General features: G+C 28.0%; 2 protein-coding genes across 6 annotated transcripts in view; one reads left to right on the plus strand and one right to left on the minus strand.

Annotated features, from left to right (window-relative positions):
• The first annotated feature begins 5,050 nt into the window (after positions 1 to 5,050).
• LOC107444135 (protein CIP2A homolog L) lies at positions 5,051 to 9,188 on the plus strand. Its single transcript, XM_016058217.4, has one exon. The coding sequence runs from the start codon at positions 5,389 to 5,391 to the stop codon at positions 8,302 to 8,304; it is 2,916 nt and encodes a 971-aa protein (XP_015913703.3). The 5' UTR covers positions 5,051 to 5,388; the 3' UTR covers positions 8,305 to 9,188.
• Positions 9,189 to 13,181: 3,993 nt separating this feature from the next.
• Positions 13,182 to 25,533, minus strand: part of LOC107444131 (uncharacterized) — a 28,168-nt gene continuing 15,816 nt past the window's right edge. For all 5 annotated transcript variants that reach the window (XM_043051934.3, XM_043051937.3, XM_087158078.1 and 2 more), the window contains 2 exons: positions 24,796 to 24,930; positions 13,182 to 24,711 (listed from right to left, as the gene is read on the minus strand). In XM_043051934.3, the coding sequence (XP_042907868.1) occupies positions 22,769 to 24,711; positions 24,796 to 24,930 (2,078 nt within the window). In that variant the 3' untranslated portion in view covers positions 13,182 to 22,768. The remainder of the gene's footprint in view (positions 24,712 to 24,795; positions 24,931 to 25,533) is intronic.

Here is a 25,533-nt window from a genome sequence, read left to right on the forward strand (position 1 = left end):
TGCTGAAATTTTTTATTTAATTTTGTGTGCAGTTAAGCATCAAACAAGTTTTCATTTGCAAAAAAATATTTTATCATAAAATCAGACAAAATTATGTAAACAATATAAGGCTAGAGTTATTTATGATCCTATAAATTTAATTATCTATAAATGAAATAATTTGTTTTTAAAAAATAATTGAATATAAAGCATCAGCAATAGATTTTAAAATCTGCATCTATTGTATAAGCGTTTGGCTTTGTCTGTTTGGTAACAGAAAATTTGTTTACGGGTAAATCTGTAACATCATATTATAGAATTTGCTGCACCTTCGGCACAATAAAACACACTTTTGTTGATTAATAATATGCTTGTAACCTAGCATAATAATTTTAATTGAAGTATAAGCTGAATTTTATTTTTTAAAAACTGAGGCAAATGGAAGTTCATAAAAAAAAGTTAAACAAAAATAGTTGAATTTCTTTGCCTTCTGCTAATCATAAGTACCAAAATTTGTAAAAAAAAAAAAAAAAGAAAAGAAAAATTGCTTATAATCATTGCATTTTGATTATAAATCAAAATGGTTTAAAAAAAAATTAATATTAATTATTAAAATTAACTAAAAAGTTCTGTAGTATGAATTCAAATAAACAATAATCTCTCAATTTATTAAAAAAAAAAAGGTTTTAATAAACTTTTTGTTTGTTTTTCATCAAATTCCACAACTGAACACTGATTCCAAATTCAATTAGATGAACCATGAAAGTCATAATGTGTATTAAAGAGCACTACAATAATCAATAAAACAATATTTTTCTTTCAATTTAGACATTTCATGTATTGTAATAGTGTGAAGACATTTCGATTAAAAATACTTATTTTTAACACTTACCTGCTTCATAAATCATGGAAAAAACATAAAATACTTACCTTTGGGAGAGGAGGAGCATAATAAATTCGCCAAACTATTATTGATGTCATCTATACTTTTTTAATAATGGAACTTGGTACTACTGGTTTTATGTTAATAGGCCCGTGATAAAGGCTACACAAGACACTTGTGTAAGAGCCTGATACAGTTGCTGTATTAATAATTCCTATTTTATGAGTAAAAACATATACGACATAAACATGCCTGGTTGGTATGGCACTGGGCCCATGTCCAATAGGTTGTGGGTTTGATTCCTGCCGGTCGAAGACTCTCCGTGTATTAAATAATGACTGGTGCACATTAAACCAGTCAAGTTACAAAGTCCTCCATGTTCCCATAAAAAAAATCAAAACCTCTGGGGGTACTGATCCAGGAGTTTCCTTGTCTTCTGGATTGGTTCAAAATTGCAAGGCTACGGAGTACAAGAATACTTTAGTAGTCGCAAGCCCAAAAATTGGGTCGGCTGTTCAACGACGGTTATAAAATAAAACATAAACATATGCTTTGATAAAACTTGACCCAAAAAATATTTTATATTAAATGTTGCCTTTTCAGTTACAAATGCATTTTTCGTACTTTAAAAGTTTTTATCAGAATCTTAAATACTATATTAATTGTACTATATGATTAATTATATAATTACAAAACATGTCAAAATCTTATAAACAAAGCAAGACTAGTGAGTTATCTATGACCCAAATTATTTATTGTGTTTTAATTTAAAATATATTCACTTTGTATTTCTAAATAGCCATAGACAAAATCAATAAAAAAAGAAGTAAATTTAAATTAAACTAGTAAGTATTTTACATTTTGGGAACCGCTAGTACTACAGTTATTTAAACAAGTGAAATATTGTGGTTCCTACACTCTTATTATAGATTATTTCTATTGGGATTTTTAAAAACAAAATAGAATTCACTGCAACTGAGTAGTGCATAGGTACTGGCCATGATAAAGACAAAACAAAGTCTTACCTAAAGTTTATATTTGCTTCTTGTATATATTAAATATTTAATGTAACAACTGTTGAACCAGCCATCACTTAAATGTTAATAAACATTCATGTTCTAACTAAACTTGGCTCATTGGTTAACCGAATATTCATTTTTAAGCCTAAAACCAAATTACATGGTTAGCAAATACTGAGCAAAGTTAAATAATTAGATATTGAACTGTTTTAAATAATAAGATATGTGCTTAATAATGATATGAAATTTACATGTTTTGGGGGGCGAAAAAATTTTAGCAGATGATCAAAATAGTGGGTATTGATATCAGTCATCAAAACATTGACAAAATGAAAAAAGAAAGAAGCAAGTAATATCACTTTTAAAATTAAAACTTTGCACAATACAGCAACAATATTAGATGACCTTGAAAAATATAAACACTTTTAGGTAACTTATATAAATTTTAAATGAAATGAGGGAAAAAAGTTGATCCAGCGCAACTGAAATTCATCATCACAATTATATGCAACGAGAAATTAAAAGTGAAAAGTATAAAAATTTTAATTGAATTTAGTAACAATTTAAATGAAATATCAAACATTTAAAAACATCATTTTTTTATAATTTTTTTTGTTATTTAAAAATAAAATCAGTCATTTATGGCTGTTTTATAGTCCTAAAGTATATAAAGAAATATATGCAACAAGAAGTTTCTCCGTAAATCCCGGACACTAACTCAATTTACTTATGCTACACTTACCCATGTCCAGAGTTCTTGATTTTTTTTAAAAAAAAAAATCAGATTTTCTTGATTTTTATCTGATTGTTTTGATTTAAATAAGATTTATTTGATTTTTATTCAAATACACTTTTTATTCAAATACAAAAAGAGCTTTAATTTATGATCAAAATAACTTTTTAAATGTTTAATCAAAATTAAATTAATATTAAAACTATATTATAACAATATTTTAGAAGCTCTAACTTACTAAAATAATTTTTCATTATAATACACAGCTTTGAATGCACAGCAACCATTTTGAAACAAAAGCATGTTTGAAATTTAAAGACTAGATGAAATAGAGAATTTAAAGAATACTTCAGGGGTCTGTCTAGGTTTTTCTGAAAGGTACCTATTTTGTAAAAATTTAGACATAATTTGTGAAAATAAAAAATTGCATTAAAAAATCAACACAAATATGGATTTATCGCTTCTTACAAAACACAAAAATAAAATTTTAAGAAATTATTCTACCGTTTTTCCTAAAGTTGAATTTGTGAAGGTACAGGTAAACAGTAGCAAATTCGGCTTGGACAGACCTCTGTATTTTAACTATCAAAACAAAGTTTCAAATTAACAAACCACAATTTTAATTTAAAATTGCTATTTTGCTTTTTTTTCTCTCTTGGTTTTGAAAATGACAAAATAAATGTTACAGATTGTGCTTATAAATGTAGTCATTCATCAAAAAATAAATAAAAATTTAATCTATATATTTTTATATTAAAATATTCATGTTTAATTCTATATCAAAATAGACAAGTTAAGCTAAAAAAAAATTTAAAAAAAATCAATGTACTCATTGGAGTTTTTCACAAAATTCCTTTACAGAAAAAAATACTAGTTAATAACCCTACTGCTTCAAATAGACTTCGAAAGAGTTTGACATTATACCATGAAAAAAATATCTGAATTCATCAGCCTTTTTTTTTTCTTTCCTATTTTTGGCATATTATGGTAATTTCTTTTTATAATAACCTCAAGCTTCAAAAATATACATTTTCCACTAATAAAATATAATGTAGATTTTAATTCCATGCTTTTTCACTCAAAAGGTAGAATTTTAATTAACATTATTTGCATTATTTTTCGAAAAAAATTCATGTTTATTAATTAATTTCTACAGCTATGCAAGTCTATATTAAGACTGAGTTAAATGTTTACTTTAATCTGTAATTTCAAATGTCTTGGAATTTAACACACATCATGAAAGAAAGTAATTTTGTTAACTAAAATTAAGTAATGCAGCAATAATTTATTTAAAATAAATTTTAAAACTTGGAAAAGAAAATAATAAATGTATCAATAATTTAAAACACTGTTTTTTTAAACTTTTAAAATCAATATATATATTATAAAAAATTAGTTGATTTAAATCAATGACTTTTTTAAAAAAATCATTTGATTTAAATCAACAAACCCTGTCAAAAGTCTAAAGAATTATAAAATATATTTATAAATTAAATATTTTTTAGACTGAACCATAAAATTTTATAGGTTAAAGGTTTTGATATTAGCTTCAATTTATAAAGTAGTGCTCAAATTATTATTGTTACATATTCAATATCAAAGCGAGATTTTAATTTAAATTCAAAACAAAAAAATAAAAGTCATAATTGTATAAGCAAATTCAATAGTCATCAATTCACAGACATACATACAATCATAAACGTACTGATTCAACTAAATTTAAATATAAAAAAATCTGAGAAGTTATAAACTCATATTTTATTAATAATTTACAAAAATGACATTTCAGGTAAGTTGCAAATAATAGTTTATAAAAGCTATATTATTATAAGTCTTTCATAAACAAGTAAAAATTTATCAGTTCAACGTAATATACAAGTAAATAAAAGACATTTTTGAAAAGATATAGAGTTAGTCTCTACATCAGATAACTGATAATCGATGCAAACTTGCTATGTTACAGTTCTTGAATCACATTTGACATGGGCAAATTTGACTACGCAAATCCCAATTATGAAGTTCAGTAGTTGGCAACACACTCTGAAATTTAACTTCCTAATATGCAAGAGTAATAATTCACAGTCGAATTTGATTTTTTAAATGAGAAATAAAGTTGTTTCACCTTCACACAAATGAAATAAAACGACAACGCGATAGCGGGTCCGGAGTTTGTTTACATTGAAAAATAATTGTGGTCACCAGTTAATTATTGTATTGAAATCTAAATTGAAAATAAAAATAATTAATATTCTTTATTTACAGCAAGAAATAATTTAAAAATTTACACAATTTTAACCTGTAAATCGGGTAAATGCAATCTGTCTTAAAACTTAAATCTCTGAGATATCCAAAAACTGGATCTGCGTTGGATATTAAGTAGAATTTGAAACATCTTTCTGAGATTCTATTAAACATCTACGTCTAAAACGTATCAATAGTAAAATTCCTAGAGACATACTAAATATGCACATCTATAACTTAAATATGTTTGGATATTTCTTATTAGAGAAATTTTAAGAACAGATACCAACCGTTAGAATTATCCGTTAATTTCATCAATGTTTATTATGCTCAACCGTCAACTCGTTGACTGTCAACAATAACGCGCCTAGTTTAAATTATTGTTTTTTGTACTTTTTTGGATTTTTATAAACTTTACTTAAGTACAACTGATTATTCTATATTATTTTAAACAATTTTCTTTTCTTCAGAATATGTTTTAAAAAGTAAAAATTAATGATTTATACGGAACAAAACTTTTTAAGATATTCACTATGGATGCAGGCAATGTTGTTAATGCTTTTGTATTAAGTGGAAATCAATATGCCCTTCATCAAAATGAAGATAATAGGAAGCAATTTCAGAGACACTTAGAAATTTTAGTATGCTTGACAGCTGAAGAAGCGAATTTGTCGATTTTTGAAAATCACACTCTTTCTTCCTCTCAGTGCATAACTCATGTTGTGAACGTTCTCTTAGATAATGATTATAAGCAACCTCTTTTAACTCGAGCCTTAAATGTTCTTCTTAACATGACTCAAAATAATAAGTTATTAAAAAATTTACAACTTACGTACCATGTTCACTCTGCTATATCTACATTTTTGCAACAATATGGAGTTTCCATAAAAGATAATTTAGCCATACAATGTCTGCAGCTTTTGGAGTCTGTTACGTATGGCGTTAAGATTGATTATTTAGAAAATCATTTTCAAAGCTTGATAAGTATTCTTTTCAAATTTGTTTTATCAGAAACATCTCAAGTCCTTAAAATTTCTCTTCACATTTTGGCCAACATATGTCGACACAATCCTAAAGTCCAAGTTCACGTCTGTGGATTGACAAATTTTAAAGAAATTTTCAAGAAACTTGTAACTATGATTAATGGTGAAGTTCCTATTATCATGTTATATGCCTTGTCTATTTTATATAGTATTACACCTTACAACATCCTAGGAACTAAGCTGTGGACAGATGAAAACCTCATGTTGACCTTTGATCTCATAATGAAATTACTTACTTGCAATGATTATGGTTCTGCATCAACAGCTGTAGATTTATTTATTGATTTGATTCAAGTCCCTAAACATCTACAATGCCTTACTAAATCCCCACATTTAAATCGCTGCTTGCGAAAAATTACTAAATCACTGGATAAGGTATCATCTAAGCAGTGTGAATTACTTCTTAAGTTTCTAAACTCATTATCTGGTACGGCAGGTATTAAAGACAAGCTGTTGAGCAGTTTATGTGTGCCTTGTGAATCTCAGCGGGAACAGTCATTAAAAATTCATCCCAAACTAACATTGTGGTCCATGAAAGGAAAAGAAGTCCCAGCTGCAATCACAATCGCATCTTTACAACTAATAAGAAGTATTGTAATATTTTTAGTTGAAAAAAGCATTATTGGAATTGAATATGATTTAAAGGACATAATAGTGGATATATTAGAGAACATTTGCAACTCGTGTGAAAATCTAAACGATGAGTGTTTAGCTATAAACCAAGTAAGTTTCGATCTTCTGTCATTCGTATGCGAGAAAACTGACCTGAGAGTCTGCGTAGCTGAAAAACTAAATCTGGAAGCTTTAGAGCATTTTATAAAATGTCTTCTAAGAGATAGTTTGCTGGAGGAAAATCAGCATCACGAACAAGTAATTAACCTTTTCTTCTCGATCACCGAAACCTTGTCTTCATTAATCGATATCTTACCTGATTGCGAGGTTTTTCTGAGTAAGTTATTGCAAGATAATGCAGTCATCAACTGTGTTGCTTTTGCTCTTACTTCCAATAATAAACATCAGATTATCAGAAGTTTATCCCTTCTCTCTCCTAAAAACAATAAGAATTCGTTAAATATTTTGTGCGAGAGCCTTTTATCTAGGAGTGCAGATTCGCAAAAAGTTTCTTCTCACAAATCGGATTCTACTGTGTTTTTCCCGTCAGATACTAACCAATCGAGTTTTAAGAAGAGCAAATATAGTGACAGTGCCTTTGATGTTTTAATGAACAAAATTGAGAACGGCCTTCAAATTAAAGATTTGAAATCTTCAGAAATAATGGATCTGTATGAACACAAAATTGCCATGCTTACCCTTAAAGAACAGGAATTTCAGAATTACATAGCTGCTAAAACACAAGCTTTACAGGAAGCAGACAGGATCATAACGCAGTATAAGTGTCGCCAGGCCGATGCAGAGGCAGAGGCGCTTCGACTGAGGGGTATGATGAAAGATTATGAATGTCGCTGCGAAACGTCCGCAGCGAAATTCACTCAAGAAGAACAGAAAAGGAAGAGATTAGAAGTCAATTTCGATCTCGCTTGTCGAAAAATTCAAGAAATGGAACAATCTGTAATTGAACAGAGGGAAATGACAATGTCTCAGATGACTAGGTTGACGGAACAAAAGAAAAATGTCGAAGAAGAAAAGTTGAGACTCTTTGAGCAAATTGCTTCCAAAGATCACGAGAAGAAATTGCTGACGACTCAGCTGCAGCAAACGGAGGAAGATCTGAGGCTTAAAAATAAAGACTTGGAAGAACTCCAAGAGTCTAAAGAAGATTTGATTAGAGTTTTAGAAGAAACTAAAAAATGTGCTGAAAAATCTAAATCTAATTTTGAAATGAAATTATTGCAATTGCAAAGTGTTATGGATGCCGCTCAGCAAAATATTGCATCGCTAGAGGCAAAAAATGAAAGCTTAATGAATGAAATGGTTCAAAAATCTGAAGATTTTTCTCATAAGATAGACGATTTGACCGGAGAAAACAAGCAATTGGTGGAACAACTGAAGATGAGAGATTTAAAAATTGAAGATATGAATGAAGCTTTTAGAAAATTAAATGAGAGTTTGCAAGAGAAAAGCAACACAATCCAAGAGAACGAGTTGTTGCTGTTCAAACTTAGGAAGGATTTTGAACAGTTAGAAAACCAAAGAATGAAATTGAAACAGGATAAAGGAATGCTAGAATTACTCTGTAAAAAGTATGAGGCTTCTATCGAAGAAAAAGATTCTACAATTGATAAAACAGTATGTGAACTTGAAACTCTGCGAAAGGACTTTGATGAATCTGTATGTAATAGTGAAAAACAGATTCAACATTTAAAAGATGAACTGGAAAAGCACAAATATATAACTGAAATGATCCATAATATAACTAGTGGTAATAAATTACCACCCAAGACATAATTTTTTTTGTATGTATAGTTTATTTTTATATTAGTTTATTTATACTGGATTATCTGGCAATTGTCAATATTATTTATAAAAATCAAGATGTTCTTTATTTCGATTATTTTTTAAGTTTTAATTTCAGAAGCATGTAATTATTGACATAAATTTCCTTTTTGGGACCTGTACCAAAATTAGCACCAAGTTCTGCCGATAACCAGGCAATGGTGAAAAACTAAACGAAAAAACACAAAATAGTGCAAACTTAAAAGCGAAACTCGTAAACAATTCCAGCTTGCCAGTAAATTCTGAATCCAAAAACCGAGGCAACGGTTAACGTTTACATTTTTCGCGTACAGGTACCCATTTGGAAATATCTCCAATTATTTCAAGGTTTTTATTGTGATTCCTTGTTTAAAATTTATGAACCAGCATGTATGAAATTTTTATCCTCATATTTGGTGTATTTTTTTTAGCTTTTGTTACTGTTAGTAGAGGTCTGCCCAGGCCAAATATACTACCGTTTAGTAAGCGGTACCTTCACAAATTCAACTTTTGGAAAAACAATAGTTTCACAAAATACTTTTTCTTAAAATTTTATTTTTGTTTCCCTTAAGAAACGATAAATCCATATTTTTGTGCTGATTTTTTAATTTTCACAAATTATGTCTAAATTTTCACAAAATAGGTACTTCTCAGAAAGAACTCGACAGACCTCTCTGGTTAGGTTCTTTTATTGTAAAAACAAGCAAATCTTTCGTATTCAGAAATATAGCTTGAATATGAAATGTTTTTTAAACATTTGCTTATGATGTCTGATTGTTTAAAAATTTCTGGTTTATTTATAACATAAATAATTTATACATTAGTTTTGTAAAATAAAATTGATTATTTATTTTTTATCTACTTTGATTTTATTATTGTAATATTTTATTATTATAATGTTATTTTATAATATAAAATACTGTAGAAAATCTTTATAATGCAAACTGTGAAATATGTCACTTTAGAAAGCTTTGTTATATACAGTATAGAACCCGTTATCCGGAAATCAGAAAACCAAAAAACCGGAACGAAATTCGGTAAATTTTCCCGCCATTTTTAAAAAAAGAAATTTTTTTCCCTCATAAGATTTTAGAATTTTTTCTTCTTTTTTGTTTACCTTACCATCATTTTGGAAATAATCATAAGTGTATTACTTCATTGTTTTTTCTTCGTTTTAAGATTATTTTCAAATATTTTTTAGTTGGGTTAGCAATAAAAAAAAAACGGCTTTTTGCAGCGATTCAGAAAACCGAAAAAATCAGCTATCCGGAATAACGATGGTCCCGATCGTTCCGGATAATCAGTTCCCTACTGTATATAGACTATTTTAAATTTAATTAAACTTACCTACTACAGGGCTGATTGTGCTCCGTAAAAAAATCCGGATTTCCGCTAACAGTGATACGTAAGTTTCCGGAGATCGAAGGTCCAGACGTTTAAAAAAATCATTGATCACAGAAGTTTCCGGAAATCAAATTTTCAAAGGTGGAACTTAAAAACACAGTTTATTTTATTTATTTGTAAGGGAGAGCCAGAGAGATACTTTATAAGCTTATATTCATGATTAATATTCATTTTTTATCAGTAAATAGTTGTTATAATCATAAACTCAAGAAAGATAGACATATTTGTAAATTTTAATTAATTCTCCTGGTCATGATAGGTATGTGTAAAATTTTAAGTAAACTAAGAAATATTGAGAAAAAGGAAAAAAACCTTGTTTAATTTTTTTTTCTAATTTTTCAATTTAAACTGTTTTTTTTTTTTTTTTTTAACTCAAGAAATTTTCTGGAATGCTACTCAGGGCTGGATTAACCTATAGGCACACTAGGCACGTGCCTAGGGCCTACGAAATTCAGGGGCCTACGAAAAACTTGGGAGAAAAAAATTTGTTGACAAAAATAATTTAGCTTTAAAAACAACAAGTGTATTTTGCTCAAAATTATGAAGATACAAATAAAAATATAATATTTTTCGGTAATAAATTATTTTGCAGAATCTTATGATCTAATATATTACTTTTTTGCGATTTTTGGATTCGACGAAATCTTGTATTACGCTGTCGAATTCCTAACTACGCAAAATGTCGTATTCAATAGACATAAGTGCGAGCAATGCCAAACGATCTTGATTCATTGTTGAACGCAAATAATTTTTTATCAATTTTAATCTGGAGAAAGATCTTTCTCCTTCTGCATTTGATCCAAGAATCGACAAATATATTCTTAATGCAATGTGAACGTTAGGAAAAGTATTCACAAGTTTATCTTTAATTTGAGCCTTCAACATTTCTTGTGCAGATTTATGTTCATATAAATTTGAAAATTGTAAAAATTCATCTACAAAGTTTTTCTCTAAATCGGATGAGTAAATTTTCACCAAATTTTGCGCTTTTAGTTTAATCTCAGATTCTGACAAACTTTTGTGTAATTTCCTTGTAATTCGGGTTCGATAAAACATCGATTAATGACACTTTTTGGTCGATCCAGAAAACTGGGAAATTCAGACATCCGGGATAGCGATGGTCCCGAGCATCCCAGATAATTGGTTCTCTACTGTATACATATTTATTGTAATTAATCTCATTATCAATTTCACTGTTTTCTTTGCTGGTTTGTTGTTGTATTGTTGACGTGAAGTGTTTACATAGTTATCGATCGAGCTAATCATAATGGTATTATCGATATCAACTGCAATATCGGCAGTATGTCGGTATTGCAGATAAAGTTCAATAAACAGATTCGTAAATTAAAATCCATATTAATAAAAATGTAAAAAAAAATATGCAAGAAAATTTTAGCATATATTTTGAAAAGAGGGGAGGAGTGGGGGAAGGGCCAAAAAACCGCTATGCCTAGGGCCTACGAAAGGTATAATCCGGCTCTGCTGCTACTAAATATAGACAACTATATGTATCTGTAGTCAATCTTAATTCTCTGAAATAATTTTCAGTATAAATATATAAAAATATTATTATTTAAAAGAAAACAAAATTGATATTATTAGGAACATCAAAAATGAAATGCAACAAATTTGTCAATTTTGGTTTGCTTTTTTTGAAATTAATGCAGCTTATGTAAAATCATGTTATATAGATCTTTTGTATTAAGTTCGCTATTTTTTGTTTTTTAAAATAGCATAGTCTTGCAGAAAGCCGAGCAAACTAATATAATTTAATACAATAGACAACTAGTTAAATTTTGATTTTGTGATGTAGCTAAGTTAACCGATCATAAAGCTAAAACGTCCTCGTAAAGTCCTTCCTTAAACAAAAACTGGTTCTGAAGCAGACGAAGAGTTTTTCACTTTCTCAAACATACACAAAGCAGAGCTTGTTATGTATTATTGATAGTGTAGTTTTATAGAAAGCGGAATCAACCTATTATCTCATAAGTATGGGCTAATAGCTTGCGTTGTATAGGAAATGATTATCTAGACCTTATTAACTAGATTTTTTTTAAACTTGCTTTTATACAGAAAATAAATAGATAAACAGGATGAGATACAAGAATTCATAATTGTTCTGACAAAAAAATATTTTGGCTTTATCTATCATAAATTGTTGCCTTTTGTTCTGAAAACATGAGGGTTTCTTAGAATACAAATTTTAAAGTATTCAATTTGAGGGATCTAAAGATTTGGATTGTTTTAATTAGTAAAAATCACAGAATAGTTCAAGCTTAGGAACTGTCCTATAATTACATACGTGGCATATTATAGCCTTACCAACAGGATTCATTGTCTAAAGTCTTTTGGGAATTCGGTAATTTTATGAAAAAGAAAATTGAAAATTTTACTTAATCAAATTTCTACGGTGATAAATGCAAGCAATACGCTTATTTATTTCAGCAAATGCAGTAACAAATCTTGTAGAGTGGAGTTTTGAAGTTTAACAATTATTGATTTGTCTTGTTTATCGGATTTTAAAAATGTATCATCACCAATACAGTAATGATATAATAAAATTTTTATGTAGTGAAATGAGCGATCAGCCACTGACTTACTTTTATACAAAGACATATTAAGGAAGATTTTCACTCTGTTTTGATTATTAAAATCATACTTTAAAATTATTTGATTAAAGAAATGTTGAATTCTATTACAAATTTTAATTAAATATTGGTTTGAGGGAATACTTATTGATATTAGATATTTTTTCATTGCATTGATCTCAAACTAGAACTGTAAAATTCTAATATTTTGGAGAAATATTTTTTTGAATATTCTTAGAAAGATTCTCATGAAAGAGGATATTTTCCTGACTAATATTTATGTAACTAAAAACATTTTATGTATAAAATAATAACTAAAACATTCATTTTGAATAAACATAAAAATATATTAATAAACTTGGCCATCTTATTTAATACTTAATAATATTTTTAAAAAAAAATTTCAAGACCTACAATTTCAAGAAATTGTAGGATTGTTTAAAATTAAAGAGAATATTTTTGAATATTGTTTTCAAAACACTAAAATATTGTACATGAATTAATATCTCAAAACATTAAAAAAACATAAGTATAATTTAATAAATAATTTGATTATATTTTATTACAGATAAATTAGCTGAACACATTTCAGTTATTAATGTTCTTCAAATATTGTTGTTTTTGATTTAGAATTTTTATTAATTCTTAATTTTGTTATCAAATTTAGCTATTGATCACAGGAGAAATTTGCAATTGTTGAAAACAAAATAAAAATTAGCAGTTTAGAACAGTTAATTTTTTTAAAAAATCTATGAATTTTAAATTTTTTGTTTTGGAACAAAAAAAGAAGTTCAGTTAAATAAAATCTTACAGAATCACAGTCCCTTAAATAAAAATTACCAGTTACCTATTATATGATGAGTATACTCAAATAAAACTTGTTCGAGAATGATGAACTACTGCTTATACTGATGTATAAGTTGACTAGTAGTTCTTTTTTTTACGCGTTTGCAAGTTTTCGGTATATCAGGTATGCAAGTCAGTCGATCACTGTTAAAACCACATATGAAAATTTTTAAAACTCAATTAAATTTTTAAAAAAAATGTTAAGTCTACAAAATTTTCTTACGCTAAAATTTCACTTTGTTCTCTTTGGATTTGATAAATTTGTCCTCATATAATGTTATTGGAAAATATTTAAAAAAATGTGGAATTTCAAATTCTTTTGTTTGTTTTTACAATTGGCTAAACTGCTGAGTTCTTTTTTTTGTGGAACTATTTAAATGTGGAACTTTATGGCATGTTTTAAAAGTTACTATTGTGTTATACATTTTTTGAAATACTCTCGAATAAATTATCTTCACTTTTCTATTCTTTTTACTAAACATAGTTAAAACAAAAAAAACTGTTAAGAAAATATGATGAGAGAAAAATGTAAAAAATTAATTGTATATAACACATTAAAAATAATTTTTGTAAAGAGTAAATTGATACAAAGTTATTCATATCTATCTTATTGTTTTTAACGCATCAGTATTTCATATTCGATGAATGTCTGAGTTTATTAGGAGCAAATTTTAAAACATAAATTGTTCACCATTGAATGCTGGAACTTATATTTATGTGTAATGTAACTTCAAATGTTATAAAATTATTTTCCTTATCTGAAAATATGTTTTATAGTTCAATAGATTATTTTCAACTATTGAAAATATTATTTTCAAAGACCATGTTTAGTCTGTCAGATTAGATAATGTTACAAACATTTTAATTTATCCATTTTCTAATACAACTTTAGCCTGATTCAGCCTAAGCCAGGGTTGGCATAATTTTAATCATTATTTTTTTTTTATTCGAGTCGAAAATATATATTTACAGTAAAATTTATTCCCATATCAGAGATGCCAACTGCTCTGGACAAGACAAAATATTATTAAAAACAGCAGAGAACTACCAACTGAAATTTGTAAATTTTTGAGTAATTTTTCTGACTTTTTAAAACGCTCAACAATGTTTATATGCAACAAAGTGGAGTATCACATAAGCCTTTGAATAATTTAGAAGAAGTGAAGTGGTAATTAAACACCTTACAGATCAAATTTACGAAACCAACAATCGTACATTGAAAGACTACCATTCGAAAATAGTTATCAAAATTGACTGATAAAGGGAAACAAAAAACACTAAAACTGAAAAGACAGTCTAAAAAAAAATCTACAGAGGTGACTGACAATATAGCTGGAAACAATATATTGCCACAGGAGGGACCTATTTATAAACAAAATGTTGTACTGATCCTATACTTTGCACATGAATATAATTTCGAATTGAATATTTTTTGTTTTATTTCATTGATTCATGTGTGGTTCCATTGAATCTAGTTATTAAATTAAATCTAGTCATTTACTTTATTGTTGTTGTTGATGACGTATGCCTGTTAAGGTAGAAGTCAAGAGTTGAGGGGTAATTATTGTTAAAACACTTACAACTTTAAAATTTGGTAATTAGGATCAATATAACACATTTCAATGAATACAACAAAACAAAAAAATTTTGAAAATTGAATATTTTGTTATTTTATAAATAAATTATATATATAATTTTCCATAGGCTAACATGAAGGAAATAGCATGGGCTCTTTTTCTCTAATGGGGAACTAGAACTCTTGATTAGGGACTGAAATTATGCACAAAGTAAAAACGATTTGAAAAACAGTTTAAAGATAAAAATTTCAATCACTGAAAGAAAAAAAAGAGAAAGCTTTAATGAAAATTAATGTAGATTTAAAATTTTTAATGATAAAAAAGTTCACATCAACATTTTGACTAATAATTTCAATAATAACACCAACATTTCAACTAGTAATATTTATTCACATAAGTGTTATAAAAAATTCAGCATATTCATTAGAATAAATTTTTAATATTGCAATTGTGGTGTGTCTATTCTACTGTAAGGTTTCATAATCAAAAGAAATAAAAATCATAGAATAAATTCCATAAAATATATTATTTAAAAATACAAAATAATATGACATCTTAAGCTCTAATTTTTAAAGAGAAAAATTGAAAAGTATTTGGCACAAGATTAATTCCCAAATAACATTTATTACAACAATAAATGTACAAACTGTAAATTATTACAATGAAATATTTGAAATGATTTTTCACATGCTTGGGAGGAAGAAAAAAAAAACATATCTTCAAAAATAAGTTGTTGATAAGTAGATATTTATTAAATAATATTCTAAGAATGTGTTTGATAAACATAGTATATTACATTAGTATTTCATTAAAACTTGTTTTCAAATTTATAGTATGCTTATAAGACAAAAAAATAATATAAGTGAATTCAAAGTTTTTCCATAAAAAAATTATTTACATTAGATTTTAATGTTATCAAAACTTTCAATTTTACGATTATAAATAAAACCATCAAATATGCGTTGCACACAAATAAATGTATTAATTTCATTTCCGCGCAACCTTAATTCTTTTTTTTTTTTTGGCAAAAGTCAGAAACACACTTAAAATTCATATTGCAAAATAAAATTTAGAAAAAATATTCATTGATTAAGTACTCTTGATTATTATATATCTTCTGTCAAATTATATGAAACATATCTAGCATATTTTTGCAAAAAGAAATTAAAATGTGATTAATTTTTATCCTCTCTATATATAAATAAAACAATAAAGACAAAAAGAGAAGAAAATTAATAAGTTTTATTTACAGCGCATAAGCTGCAAGCAGAACTCATGTTAAAAATATAGACAAAGCATGAAAAATATTGAAAATTAATGAAAAGAGAAAAAAATTTATTAAAAAATAATAAAATTATAAATAAATATTCTATTTTAAAAATTTTTAAAAAATAATAAAGAAAAATTATTAAAAAATAATGAAATTATAAATAAATATTCTATTTTTCTTCGTTTCTTTTCATAAATCTTCAATATTTCCCATGTTTTCTCGATAATTTTAACTAATACATATATAATTGTTTTTAAAAACAAGTAATTAATTGAAGAAGTTAGTACACTTCAAATTGAATGTTAGAATGTATAAGCTTTAAAGTAAATTTTTGTATGAACATAGTAGAAAGACAATACTTAAAAAAAAAAAATCTGTAAAAATTATAAAACATCAAATAAAATAAAGAGATTACGGTATCAATTTATTTACTCGCTCCTTTATACAAATGAAAGTCATGCTAACAAACAGAATTATTTTTTATTATAACCAGCAATATCACATAAATGGTTCTTTATATATATTTATAGGAAACACAAGGTTTATTTTTATTTGATTATTACAGAGTCATAATAGATACTTTTCTTTTGAAGTTTATTGACATTAGAAATAAAGAAATATGTGCTTGGAGAAGGACCCGTTTTTCTTTTCATTTTATTACAGAAAGCATGGAATGGAATATAATTTAAAATATTAATACAACATCTAATACACACATACTTAAATTGCATTTTCTTTTAATTATTTTATTCCCATTTGACATGAAATGAAACATCATTTGGAACAGAATAATGATTGCAGGGGTGATTGTATTCCAGGTGCACCCTGGAATTCCAGGTCTAGAAACTAGGAGTAGGGCATGTGATGTTTTTGAGGAAGACCATTGATTTGTGGACTTCCGAAAATCAAAACTTATAATCCAACAGAATTTTCACCATAATCTAAAATTTAAAGTGAGAATTAAGTTCTACAATTTAAATTTTGAAACCTTCCCTAAATCGCGTTAATGAGACGTTTTCATACACGAGACTCTTCTGCAATTTTGATTTTCTTCCTGGACGTTTTAAACATTTGAAACTACGCTGGAATTCGCAAATATCGCGATCTATATTCACGCGATTTTAAAGTAAAACACTGATTTTCGAAATTTACTGGATTTAAAAGTTACTTGTTGTCAATAGTACAGCTTGATTCCTTTTGCGTGATTTTTAAATCCTATGTCTCTATTCGTATTCATGGGATCTAAAAATCATGCATCACGATTCGTATTTATGCGATTCAAAAATCCAATATTGCGATTTGTATTTTCGCTTTCTTAAATCCAATATCGCGATTCTTGTAGGAACAAAGTTTTTTCTCAAATTAGTTACCATAAAAGTGTGATGTTCCTTATTAGTAGGTAATTTAACTATAAATCTTATTTCAAAAATTAAAGATGAATAGTATGTAAATTAATATCTTGTTATCAAGTTTTTACTTGTAGAATTTTCAGGGTTTTTCACTTTGTGTCACGATCACCCTAGTGATTGTTAAGGAATTTAGACTTCCCCTCCTCCTACAAAATATCAACCAAGCAGTTATTTGCAAAAAATTAAAAGCATAAAAATAAAACTTTGGTCAACAACATTTTGATTTTACATTATGTATTTGTTTAAGAGATGAGACCCCATTCAAATTACCTTTTTTTCTTCTAAATAATCCATAGATACAAAATTTCCAGGGTATTTTCTTTTTTTTTTTTTGGAATATTTTATGTTGACATATAAAATGTAATATTAAATTATAAAATGAAACAATAAATATTTTACAACTTTCATTTTTTAAACAATAAATAAAGCTTTAATACATTTAATTGTATGAGGATTAATAATCACAGTTTCAACAGAGATAATTTCATTTTAAACCATTATAAAAATAATGTTTGTTTATATCAGACATGTAATTCCTGGAATAAGAAATTATCAAAAAAAAATTTCTCAATCTGTATATATATATATATATACATATTTGTACAAAGAAAAAGAATAACGGATAAATTTTTATAGGAAAAGTAACATATATAAAATTTGAGGAGAGAAAAAAATGTATATATTTAAAAAAATTATATTCTTCGGAATGGCGGATTGAAATGCTGTATAAATTTAGGGCAAATTGAGCACAGAATTGAATCAGAAAATGTACGATTTATATTTCTTCTTTCTTAATAATATCAGAATTTTATAAAATATAAAAAAAATCAATTTCAATAACTTAAGGGGGAAAAAAAAGAGAAAAAAACGGAATGGTCAAAAAACGATGATTTACAATGGTATTGAGCAAGTTAAAAAGTGATAGTCGAAATGCGCAATTCAAAATTTGCATGACGTTTATCCGAAATTGCATTTTTCTTTAACTAATCCGCGCAAAAATGTCGTTATCACACACGATTGAGAATTTAGGAAGAAAAAATGGCGGTGTTGGTAAGGGCATTAATGTTGGACTAACAAGATTTTGCGAAAGTAACGCAATTTAAATTATAGATTAGGAGAACTCTGAGAAATTTTTGTTGGAATATAAATGATTGATTCATGGAAGTTTGCGAATCAGCCGCGTCGAGATTCACGAAATTCCGTGATTTAGCATTAAAAATCACATGCCTGCTATACGTAAACAAGGAATTAACAAAAAATGATAGTTAATTTTTATTCTAATTTCAAGACTAATGAAAGGTTTCAAAATTACAAAAAGAGCCAGTTTTAAATTTAAAAAAAAGATTTATCTATGATTAATGATTTCAAAAAATCCAAAGAGTAATTTCATCCCTCTACTAATTTCTGAGAGAGAATTTAAAAAAAAAAAGAGGATTATGGAGGAAGGAAGCAAAATGTCACCATTTTATAAGATAGATTATCTTAAATTTAACAATATTAATTATGATTAATTACACAAAGTAAACACTTTAATATTGAATAATAATAAACTAAAAGACATTGAATAATAAACATAATACTTTCAATTATTTTTTACATTATTTACAGGTTAATTAAATACTCATTTAATAAAATACATAAAATTTAATTTATATAATTCTTAACAATAATTATAAGTTGAACTATATGACAAGGGAGATAAACCACCTATTTCAGAAGTGATTATCTAATAACATGGGGGAACAAACAATTTTTGAGGAGAGATACTGAATTCGAATGTGGGAAACATGCATCTACATACAGATGAGCGAATTCCGTGCGTAACAGAAAAAAGTAATTTCTTTTTTAATATTCCAAATGAGAATAAAATAATAACTGTGTCATATATCACTTTTATATACATACAAGTACATAAATAATACAATAGAGACAATCATTTAAAAATGTCATGGCATGCAATTGAAATACTAGATTTATACCTAAGAAAATATATGCAAGAGAAACGATGAGATAAAAAATATGCAGTTCAATTAAAAAAAAAAAAAAAAAAAAAAAGGTACATTATGACAAGCAATATTTCTGTCATGACTTCAATTATCTGATGGGGTAAAAAAATTATACATTGAGGACCAACTGAAAAATATGCAAACAGAAAAACAAGTAGATCTATTTTTAAAATGGTACAAATGCCTCATTACTCCTAGTCTCAGTTATTTTCTTGTTAAAATTAGGCAAATAATGAAAAGCGGTGAAATTGTTGCCATTTTAAATCACTTAATCAGATCAAAAATTACAAAATGCAGGTATCATATTTCTGCAAAAACACCATTTATTATTAATTTGTTATTCTTTTATATACTCAACTGAATTACTATATTTTAATCCAAATAAGTGATAGAATAATTGCTGCTGCATACAATTATGCTTATCAAAAATTTATATATTGCTAATTCACAAATAAAAGAAGAAAAAAAAGAGGGCTAAATTTATGCTCTTCATAACAGCAGTAAAACAGAAAAAATATTGATTTTTTAAGATTAATTTTCGAGCAATTTTTAAAACATAAAAATTTTCAATTAATTTCTGAAATTAAGAAGTACATACGAAATTAAAAATTTCAACTAGTAGCATGCACAAAATCTCCTCTAAAGTAATAGTTATTCTTGTCAGTGATTCTTCTATTTATGCATTCAGATTATTAGCTGTACTCACAATTGATGTAAATTTGCACAATAGGTCTTCTATTTATCTAATCTTTAGGATGTTCTAAAAATGCTCGAATCGTTAAGGTATATCTTTTATTTTAAATGGCTTTAAGCTTCCAGTAATGGCGATTATTTTTAAAAAACTATTGATCAAAACAAGTAAAAAAAAAAATTTAACTTTTGACAACAGCAAATCTCTACTTTCAATAATATTTTATTAAAATTTAGTACTTAGGAAATTAAAGTGTTAATTGTTCTTCAAAGGAAAACTAAAAAAATTCTCTGGTGGGCAAATTTTAAAATAAAAATAAGTCCAAGACATTAAAAAAAAACCATTGATAAACAGAATACTTCTTTATATTAGTTCAAATAACCACAACTATATAAAAGAAAAACAGATTAACAGATTAAATCCGCAAATAAAAACTGAGATGGTTTAGCATAATTGTGTATTGTGAATAGATTTAGCATTATGTGTGTAAGACAAAAAGTTCATAATTAGATATTAATGATTCAATTAATAGAATAGTTTACATAAAGATATAAAACATTTAAACGGCAACATGTATTTGATTTTGGAAGGAGAAAAAAGAAAGAGTAAAAAATTAAAATGAAATTATCAACAAATCAATGGAATTTTAATAGATTAAAGAGCTATTATTAGTTAGTTTAGAAGTCAGTCGACAAACAAGTTTGATCTGAATGATGTATAAAAAATATGTCACGTAGATAAACATAATTTCAGCTTTCATGTTCCATCAATTTTTATTACATTTATTTATTTATTATTTTTCTTGTAATATTTTATAAATGTTAAAACATCTTTTTTGGCACAGTGTCATTTTATTTGAAAAATTCGTAAAGATTATCAAATTTGATAAAAAAAAATGAGTTGTTTGTCATTATAAAATTTTGTAACTTATAATTGTAACTTTATTGGTTTACTGTTACATTAAGCTGAGCAATATTATAACAATAGAGTAAATTCCATTATAAATACAATGAAAATTGGCACACATGTCAGTTAAATACCAGGAGGAAAATAAAATTTATATGATTTCGTCAGTAATAAATAAAACAATTTCAATACATTTCTTAGTGTTACAGCAATTATTACTAAGCATAAAAGTACAGTATAATTGCACATAAAATAATAATACATAAGAAGGAAAAAAAAAAACAATTCAAGAGGCATGTATGAGATTGCAACTATCTTTAAATGCATTTAAGCATTAAAAAAAAATATTTGTTGTTCATTATTTACAATTTACAATGTGCTTCGTCTTTTTGGCCTTGTTACTTCTTTCAAAAGTTACCTTTAATTTTTTTTTTTTAATTGCAGATCTAGATAAATCAGTTTCTAAAGGTTGCCTCTGCAACATTTCTTAACAATAATAAAAAAAAATGACTCATGTTGATAATAAAATTGCTATTGTAAAAATTAAAACACTCGCTTTCTTTCAAACAGTTTAGCAATTAATTGGATCAAGAAGATTTCATATAAATAAAATGCAAAAACAGATAGCATATCTATTGTCTACATAGTCAAAAATTATTCTATAACCAAAATGTATGAAAACAACTTATGAATAAAATCTTTATTAGTTTAGGTACAAATTCAACAAAAAAAAATCTCTAAATTTTGATTTAAGATAATGCTTTTCAAATGTCATTTTCTGAAGAAAAAAAATTATATAACGCTTTTTGAATATTAATTTCTGCCAAAATAAATAAATAAAAATTAATAATAATGTAAGTTTTTCTAAGAGTTGAGTTCAAAAACAATAACAATTACACACCGGTTCAGAAAAGTTGCCTTTAAAAGTTTACAGACATAAACTATTCCCTACAACACTTGTGGCCATTCTGAGAGAAAAGAAGGAGATAAACACAAAACAATGTGTTTATACTTTACAAGAATATTAATTATGTAAGCACCGTAATGAGAATGATGCATTCAAATAATACTTTATCTGAATACAAGAAAGGGGACACAATAGTGTAAGTCATCCAAATGACAAAGTGATGCACAACATATATTCAGCTATATACTTAGATGTCTAATGAATTAACATTTTGGTTAGTCAACCTATACAAATAGAACCTTAAATTTATAGTTTTGCTTTAAGAAATTCAACAGTCTTTTGTATTAATAACTAAAGATCGAACTAAAACCTCTAGTTAGATTTTTTCTCTCCCTACATCAAGGAGCCCGCCGTATCGGCATTTTTTCCCCCCAGCAGCTCAGTACAAAATTTATCCCTCTAGTGCCATTGCTTAAAAGCCCAAATTAATTAATGTACACGAAAAAGAGTATAATTGGAAGAAAAAAAAATTATTTTTTTTAGTATGCCCAGCAAGTTTAAATTGCTTATTTTGAGTTGAAACTTTGTGGGCCGAGGAATACATATGAAAATTTTAATCTGAATTTTTACACCTGCTACTAGGTAGTTTTTGGCACTATAAGGTTTAAATAATTCAACAAATAATTTCAAACAATGAAAGTACAACATTTCAGCAGTCGATTATTCAAACACAAAGAAGATTCAACAGTAATTAATTGCAGGAAAAAGTTTGATTGGTCTGATTCTACACTTAATATGGTAATTAATACAATTTAGGAAATTACCTATGGCCATCATAGATGGCTGCAAGCCTCCCAGCTACTCCCAGAGGACAGCATGGAATCTCTAAAGTCTAAAGGAGAACTGATATCCCCAACTGAACGAGAACTCTCCCCAAAACAGCCACTTGCAGAGCGGCGCATGGCAGTGGAATGAAAAGTTGCGGCATCATATTCCTGCCTAGATGCGACAGAGTTCACGACCCACACCGGAATGTGTCGAATCAATCCGTCATCCGAAGCCTGACTTTGATGCCTATTATTCATTGTTCTATCACTGACGAGAATGTGTGACGAAGATGCATATCGACCATCTAAAAACCTGCCACTGGATTCGAACAACGGCCGACTCGAGCGAGATATCGTGGGAGAAGACCCTGCCGAGCGATGGTGCCGCCTCTCTCCTGTTTCGGAGCAGATCGAGCCAGATCTCGAAATACCTTGTTTGTTCAGCCCACGTGACGACTGAACGGCTGAATGGGTGCCGTGGCTTTCACAAATCGAATCAGGACTCGAGGAGTTGTAACAACTTCTTTCAATGGTACAGCCAGACACTGTAACAACCGATGAGCAACATGGGACATCCACGTAGGAGAGATAACTGGGGCCAGCCCTGTCATTTTTCCTCCTGAAAGGATGACCTGGTATGTTAATACTAGTGGGTCTGGTTTGAGATTCTAGGCCACTGCTAGCTAGCTTGTGACCTATATGAGGATTTATAGCCTCCAGAGGATGAGAAACATTTTCTGTCGAATTTCTTGAAGTGAGATCCATGCCGTCCTCAAATACTGCCTGATGCGCCGTATGCAAGTTATCAGGAATAGTCTGACAAACAAAACTTATTTCATTAGGTCTATCGATCCGTCGTTTCTTTTTCTTACGTTTTATGAGTGAAAACTTCTTTAAATTCGATAAAGTCTTTTGGAAGTGAGGAGCTTTATTACAATCGTCTTGTAACTCTCTTAAACGAGAGGTGTTCTCGTAGGTCGGCTCCCTCGAAGACAGAGCGGAGCGAGTCGATACCGTTCGATACGGCATAGAACTGTTCGACGCTTCGGCTACGCGAGATTCTTTAGCGAAATCCGCATCTGCCGAACTAGAATCACTGGTGCTAGGGCTTAAAGTGGGCTGGTCGTAAGTCGGACTGGAACTACTAGACGATTCACTGGCTTCTCCACACCACACGGTCGGATCAGGGTACAAGTTGTTGTTATTTTCTTGGCTAGATGAGGTTGGATATGTACTGCAATATTTGTCCTGATTGTTTCTGTTCAAGCTTCTCTGAAGAGTATTGTCAGTAGGCGGGTCACAGCAAGAATGGCGCTTAGTTCTTCCTTTCTTGGAGATGAGGGAGCATGTACATGAACTTGTAGTAGGAATGCTTTCATTACAAGCAGTACTTGTACTTGGCAAGCTGGTACTTGTCACTTCTTGAGCAACTGCAGCTGCTTCTGGTTGTAAGGAACTAGAAGCACCAACATTACTACAAGATTCTTCATATTGAATATCAGGAGGTAAAATCGCACCACTGGTTGAATTTGCCATGTTATTGAGCTCAATATCTACTGCAGTACATATACTACAGTTTGCTATAGGAGCATTTTCAGCGGCTTCAGTAGCTGACTGGGCTTGTGAAGCAGATTCTTGATTTTCTACATGAACAGATATTATAGCTTGGTGTTGCATTTCTACTTGCTCAGCGGTAGCATATCGAAAGCATTCATTATTCGAGTAAGGCGCAGTTAATTGAACAGAGAGGTCATAGGGAGGTGGGGCTTCACCAGGAGGAATATACATTTCTGGTGGTTTCCAAAGAGTATAGGGTGGAGGAGGTTCATCGTAACGACTGAAGTCTAATTGATCGTGACCCACAAAGTAGCCAACACTGCCATCGTCATCCTCAGAGAATCTTCGAGATAAATGAGCATTTCCATTGTCCATTCTTCTCGCATGAAATCCTGTTTCAATAAAACATTATCATATGTTTATTACTTTAAAATATAAAGCAAAAAGAAAAAGAAAAAAAGAATTACGTTACTTACTTCTGATCATGAGTAAAAGTCTTCTTTGACGAAGACGATGAATCATAAAGAGCAACAGAGCTAATATAAGAAAGGAAGTAACAGTGCTCGCAACCAGTCTCAATCCTAAATTAGTGGTGCTTAAGGAGTCTACATCTATTTGAATAATAAAAAAAGTTTTTCATAAGTTAAAGCAATTTGTTAAAATCACCACAAATAATATGCAATTAGTTTTCATGTTAAATGAACAATAAAAGCCCCCAAAATTTAATAACCTTAATAAGGTCACCTTAAATAGGCATAAGAAAAAAAATATATTTCAATTTTAAAGGCTAAAAACATGTTAAAAAAAAACAATATCAATCTGATTTCAGTACTTAGATTTTATATCTAATTATAAACCAGTTCCTTTTGAGATAAATATAGTTTCAGTTTTGAAATTTCCTTCATTTAATTTTATGAAACATTAATAATAAGTTATGTAAATTTTAATTCCTGAAAGAAATAAAAGGTAAAAAAGCAAATTGTAAGGTAAAAAAAATATTAGTACAACCTTTTTGCGCTAAACAGTTGTTTTAAATATGTTAAAACTAGAAGCTTATTTAAGTGTTAATATCTCAATTTGAATTATACCTAAAATGAAAGCCTTTTCTCTCTACTCTATACATAAATGAAAGAAATACAGATTTTTGACAATAAACTTGATTGAGATTATATTTGAAAGCTTTTTGTAAAAATGTAAATGTGCTTTTGCCATAA

The sequence above is a fragment of the Parasteatoda tepidariorum genome, chromosome 2, assembly GCF_982258835.1.
Source record: "Parasteatoda tepidariorum strain Cologne lab strain chromosome 2, Ptep-v5.0, whole genome shotgun sequence".
Taxonomy (NCBI): domain Eukaryota; kingdom Metazoa; phylum Arthropoda; class Arachnida; order Araneae; family Theridiidae; genus Parasteatoda; species Parasteatoda tepidariorum.